Source organism: Cucumis sativus, chromosome 1 (genome assembly GCF_000004075.3).
Source record: "Cucumis sativus cultivar 9930 chromosome 1, Cucumber_9930_V3, whole genome shotgun sequence".
NCBI lineage: Eukaryota > Viridiplantae > Streptophyta > Magnoliopsida > Cucurbitales > Cucurbitaceae > Cucumis > Cucumis sativus.
The window spans coordinates 8,115,099-8,121,158 of NC_026655.2; the positions used below are offsets into that span (position 1 = coordinate 8,115,099).

Here is a 6,060-nt window from a genome sequence, read left to right on the forward strand (position 1 = left end):
TTGGATCTGATTCTTAAAGCATAATTTTAGCTCTCAAGTAATTTCTAACTTCAAACTTGTTGCATCGATGTTCATAAAATCAAGATGAGATTGTTCATTAAATTTATATAATAATATCACATTAAACCTTGTACTCACTGCGAGATTGATTCAAATCATTAGGCCTTTATAAACAGCATTGAACTTTCCAAATGTTAGTTAAATTTGTCAAATAATTTTCTTATACAAGTTAATCAATGCTTAATTCAAATCGCCACTTTTGTTTATTTGTTAAAATTTGCCAACGTTTATGGTTCAATTTTCTATTTATTAGAATGAAGTTTTCACAAATTTTCTTTTATTACAATTTTTCAAAAATTGATTGATTAATTATTAACTAAATTTAGAAAAGCATATGGTCCAAATTCAGTAATATATACATTACATGAACAAAAATTTAAAACCCTCTGTTTAGTTGTTAGAGTTTTAAAATATACATTTTTTTTTATATAATAGTTACATTCGATTTTTAAAATTTAAAATAAAAATTTGAAGTTACATTTTTTTTTTTGTTAGTTTGTGAGTTTTTGAAATTAAATTTAGGAGGTGTTTGAAATAACAATTTTGTTATTTTAAATTAGAAAAAGTGATTCTTTGTAATACTATTTATTGAGAAATTCCTATAAATAACGAAAATTTTTGAAAACTGTGTAAAGTTAGTATTAAATATTTTGTTACTTAAAATCTAAATTGAAAAAAAAAGAAAAAAAACTTATAGATTAAGTATGTAATATTATAAAATGTAGAAACTAAATAGAAATTAGAACTATAAAACTTACTAACACACATATGTACTTTCATTAACATGGTATATGATATAAATTATCTTTAGAGGATAGATTCTGAAATTTTGTATCTTTTGTAAATATCTTTTTTTTATTTATCATTTTACTATATTTAAAAACAATAATTCTTTTAATATACTACTTATTTATAGTTTTTTCTTTTTTAGTTTGTATTTTTGTTTGATAAAAAAACAAACTATTTACATTTTATTGACGATAAAAAGTCACTAAAGATCAGTCAAATATATTTTGTGATGAAGTGTAAGTATTCTATGCATTTGGTGCATTTTGCCATTTTTGACATATATGTTTTCTTTTTCTTTGGTTAAATTTATAGTGTATGGATTGTATAAAGATGAACTTAATTATTAAATAATATATAAAATTTGTAGGACCCCATATTTTGTGGTTAGGGATAGGATGCAACATTTTTGTGTGAGAATGAGAGAGATGCCATATAGAGAAGGGAAGATGTGAAGAAATAAGTGATACATTAAACTTCAAATAATATTACAATATAGAAGAAAACAATAAGATTTTAATATTACAATATAGAAGAAAACAATAAGATTTTAATAGTAGTCATAATTACACCTCTAAACTTTTAGAGGAAATTTTAGAGGAAAAATTGAGGTATAATTGCAACTACCACTTTACTTTGTAATTTGTGTTAGAAGTTAAATAAGATGGAAGAAAATTTATGCCAAAATAAGGTCGAAAATGGGATTTTAAAACTCTAATGAATACCACAATTATAAACAATTAGTGAAGAAGAATGTATGTTAGAAGAGGAATGGTTTAGTGTATAAAGCACTCACATCAGAGAGTAATACAAATCTACATTAATACAAACTTTCACAAACTTTCACAAACTTTCACAAACTCTCATCCACCGCTGAAAAAAGGAAGAGAAAAAGAAAAAACAATGCAACTTTGTTCTACAAAAAAACCATGAAAAAGAAACAAAAAGAAGCCTATGAAGTCAATTCTTCATTGACTTGAAAAACACTTCTCAAGTAAACAACAAACACAAATTTCTCATTTACACATGTTCGTCATGACCGATTTTGAGCTAGTGAAACTGCGTATAGTACTAAGTAACAAATTGAACTTCTGCTATTGCTTTTGTCGTATCTATTTGGTTCGGTGTCGATATTAGTTTGGAATGGACGGTTTTCTTGTTATACACTTGATGTTCTAGGGAATTGGCCTGGTCGTGTTATCATCTGTGTTTGATGTTGCTCCAACGAAGCTTGCCATCTTCTTCTCCATCGGATGAACTCGACTAGGATTGAAGTACCGCTCATCACGACACCGAACCCCGTAAAAGTTGCAAGAAGAATAGATAAAACTGCTTGGATGCCAACCTATTGTGACAAGGGAAAGAACACCCGATTGAAAATAACATCTTAATTGCATAGAAAAGATTCATGTGCACAGAGTTCTCACCACGGAGTAAAAGATATGTGCAAAGAGAACGACGAGAGCAAACTGAAACGAGGCGTATACCCAGACAAATCTTCTTTTAACTACATAATTCACGAGTTAGGATATTGAAAATTAGTAACCACATTCTATAATAACAAAGCATCATAATGAAGTAGTGTAAAAAAGTACCAAAATGAAAATGATAAACACTAATGCCTACAAAGACAATCACTTTCCAATGCGATCATGGTCAGTAAGCTCCCAAACTAACAAAAATTATAAGATCAAAGAAAGGTTATACATCATTATTAGATTACCTACCCATAGTTGATGAGGTCATGGATGAGAGTAATCCAAGTACACAAGAAAAAGGGAGGGATATTGCGATTGCGCCACTCCCCATTTTACCGACCTGAAAGATGAAAACGTTTTTCAAGGAAATCTGCTAAGAATTCAATGTACAAAACGTAGAGATGCAAAGCCTACCAGTAGTTGCTCGAGAAAACAGAAATAAGCAAGCATGCTCACGATAACGAGCACGGGAACTTCCTGCCAAACCCTGTAAAGATTTGAACATTGGAAATTTTAATGAACTCCCCTTTTTGCTCTTTGACTTTGTACCAAACAGGATGGTTAAGAATGAACAAGCTATAGAAAAATGGAAATCGGTGTCATGTTTCGGTTGTTCTATGAAGACGACCTTCATAGTCGACATTACAAATTTTCTTTGCACAGGATGCAGAAGAGAAAGAGGGGTTATGAAGGTTCAAAAAATTTATTGAAAGAATCTTCATTTTCATGCTTCTGTTTACAAACAGTGTAATATGTTATGGGCCTAAGAAATTATGTTTAAGAAAATAAAAGTTGCTCCATGAACTTTTGAACATTTTGACTGTCTTTGAACTTTGCTTCATCATTTTTTATAAATCACTCAACAGAAATTTGATTCTACACATCTTTTTATTCATTTATCTTTTAAGAAAAAGTTCAAATATAATGAACAGTTTGAAGCTTAGATGTAATGGTTCATGTGCTAGTTTTGAAACAAATCACAATTCTATTTTCAGTGATAAATTTTTAAAAATTAATGAGAAAAATTGAAATTGTTTCCTAGACAACTTTTTGGACTAAAACAATATATTTGAAAGTCTAAGGACTAAAAATATAGCATATAAAAGTTTGAGGATAAAAATAAAGTTCAAAAACTAAAATCAGATGGAAAAAAATTGCTGAGTGATATATACAAAACAGAAGGACAAAGTGGACGAAGCATGAAAAATTAAAACTGTTTCAAAAAAATGACCTGTATCCATTGACATCTTCCTGCAGAGCTCTGATTGCTCCGGTACTTCGAGCTCGAATACTTTGAATACGTAGCAGAGTAACGGGTAAGTTTCGGACCTCTTCCTTACAAATATCACATGTCTTATTCCCCTTGATACTAAACCATTTGATGGCACAGTCCTTATGTGCCAAAGCAAGTTCACCTTTGCAGCTACATTCCATCTTTAACGTCTCGCCGCCTTCGCACAATTCAACCATACAGATTCTGCAAACAGCCTCTTCTTCAGGTATATCTTCACCAGCATTATCTTCTTCTGAACCATCAAATAAACACCATTAAATTAGTTTTCAAATTGTTCTTTTGCCCTAAATGTGAGTAGAAGTTTTTGCTAGGAAGGCCTTCAACCATTTGATCAACCTCAAAGTGTTAGTTTCATTATAAGGAAGAAAAATGAAAAAAAATGTAATCCAACAGTAATCGATATTCTTTCATCAAATCATACCAGCTTCCTCTATGGTTATATTTAGCTTTCCACTTCCTCCCTTCACAAGTGGTGTCGAAGGAATTACACGAAAAAACGAATCCATCCTCCTCAAACTTGACTCTTTATCATTCACTGGGACCGAAAGCGAACGAGCTATTTGTCGTTGAGCTCCTTTTCCCTACGCAAAACACAAAAATTGGATAAAATTGCACAAGTTGCAGCATGCTTAATCCATAGTAATACAAAATATAGAATGTTTACAATATAGACACACACCTAATTAAACATATGAAAAGAACAACGAATTTAAAAAGCATCCAAAATGCTTGAGCATTGAAATTTTTAGAAGCTAATGAACTTGAATGGAGTGGATGCATACAATAACGTTCGTAGCACCTCCTCTCGTTCCTCCATGCGCTGATTCAGGGTTCGAGTGAATGATGGGAGTAACGGGAAGTGATGAAGTCCTCTTTATCCTAGGGGTGAAAATCTTTGAAAGAGACAAAGACCTAGATATTGAAGGCTTCTCTTGTGCCCCATTTGATGAACCTTCAAGAGCGAGGTTAGCAACCTTCTCAACGTCTGAAGAACTTCTATGGATAAAGCTCAACTTGGGGAAGAGACTTCTTATAGATGATTTGCCTCTAGATGAAGATGGACCAGGTGATCCAGATCCATTAATTCTCACCTCTGAGGGGCTTGGTGTCAAGAGAAAATTCACTTTCCTAGGAGTTTGAGGCATCTTTATAGCATGATAATCTTGCGGGGACGATTCCGGTGTTCGAGACGGTATCTCTAGAACAAGATTTGATCTCTTCCATTGATGAGAATGCTCTTTTTCTTCAGTTATCCCAGCAGCTGTGCCTTCATCCTGGAAGAAGAAATGAAACTTAAGAACATAAGCAAGAAGAAGAAGAAAACAGAAACAGGGTATTTCACAAGTTCACAAAAACTTCAGAAAAAACCAAACGAACTCATAACTCACCGTGAAGAATTTCAGTAATAAAACAGCAAAAATACTTCAAACTGGCGAACAAATACACAAAAGAGAGTAAACATAATTTAAAGACACAGTAGCAACAATCTTTCATTCCTCTTGCCACTTAGCTCAGCTTAATCAATGTTCTTACAAAATCACAAAACAAAATCAGATGATAAAACGAGAAAAACCGCATTAAAACAAACAAGAATTAGAGCTTCCAGCAGTGAGAAAACACGAGAAAAATCCCAGAAACGAAAAGGGTAAAACAAAAAAGGGGGGAAAAACAGAGAACATCATCCATTAATTCATTAATTCACCATACCTTTTGGATAGGAATTGAAATGGGTTCTTCACGTGAACCCATTTCAGTGGCTTGAACAACAAGCTTATCTCCGTTTTCCATTAGAGCAAAGAATCAAGAAAAGGAACAAAACCCAGAAGGCAAAAACCCACAAAGAACATTCAAAATGGATCGAAAAGAGAAGGGAAATTGAAATGGTAAAGAAATGAGGGAATGAAAAAGAGAGAAAGACGAAGAAGAAGAAGAAGCAGCAGAAGAAGAGGGTATATTTATTGTTGCAGCAAAAGGTGGAGCTACAGACTGACGCCAATGGCACTAAATAAATAAAGGCTTTGGTTGCTGCTGCTGTTGCTGGTGCGTTGGAGTCCCTCAGGCCTCAACCATAACCGCATGGCCTTGTTGGGCGAATCACATTTAAACACAAAAAAACACCCCTTTTTCAAGTTTACCCCTCAAATTCACGAGATTTTTAATTCCTTTTTAAGTCATCCATTAGAGACTGTTGTTACTCTTGCTTGCTTTCTCTTTTCTTCTTCATCCTATTTTCCTCTCTTATTCCTTTCAAGTTTTGTCCTTTTTTGGATTGTGCATTTGTTTTTGTTTTTGTCATTTTATGACTCCCATTTCTACGTATAAAATCAAACTTCTAATCTCCCGATCAATAAATATTAATTAATATATATATCTTTTTGATTATTTTAGAAAGAGTAAAATTATAAAAATACTTATAAACCTTGTATTTGTATAGCACATCAA

The 6,060-nt window shown here is 32.2% G+C and overlaps 1 protein-coding gene across 1 annotated transcript; it reads right to left on the minus strand.

Moving 5' to 3' along the window:
* Positions 1-1,604: 1,604 nt before the first annotated feature.
* On the minus strand, positions 1,605-5,850 carry LOC101213858. Its single transcript, XM_004148724.3, has 8 exons — positions 5,326-5,850; positions 4,401-4,892; positions 4,040-4,199; positions 3,556-3,850; positions 2,739-2,811; positions 2,574-2,664; positions 2,274-2,353; positions 1,605-2,191 (listed from the first exon to the last, which is right to left on the minus strand). The coding sequence occupies exons 1-8, from the start codon at positions 5,404-5,406 to the stop codon at positions 2,006-2,008; spliced, it is 1,458 nt and encodes a 485-aa protein (XP_004148772.1). The 5' UTR covers positions 5,407-5,850; the 3' UTR covers positions 1,605-2,005.
* Between the last annotated feature and the right edge of the window lie 210 nt (positions 5,851-6,060).

Coding starts and splice junctions, on each gene's coding strand:
- LOC101213858 (XM_004148724.3), bottom strand. CDS start 5,406: ATGGAAAACGGAGATAAGCTTGTTGTTCAAGCCACTGAAATGGGTTCA. Junction 3,851..4,039: donor TATAACCATAGAGGAAGCTG/GTATGATTTGAT, acceptor TTGATGGTTCAG/AAGAAGATAATGCTGGTGAA. Junction 2,665..2,738: donor GTTTTCTCGAGCAACTACTG/GTAGGCTTTGCA, acceptor TTCATCTTTCAG/GTCGGTAAAATGGGGAGTGG.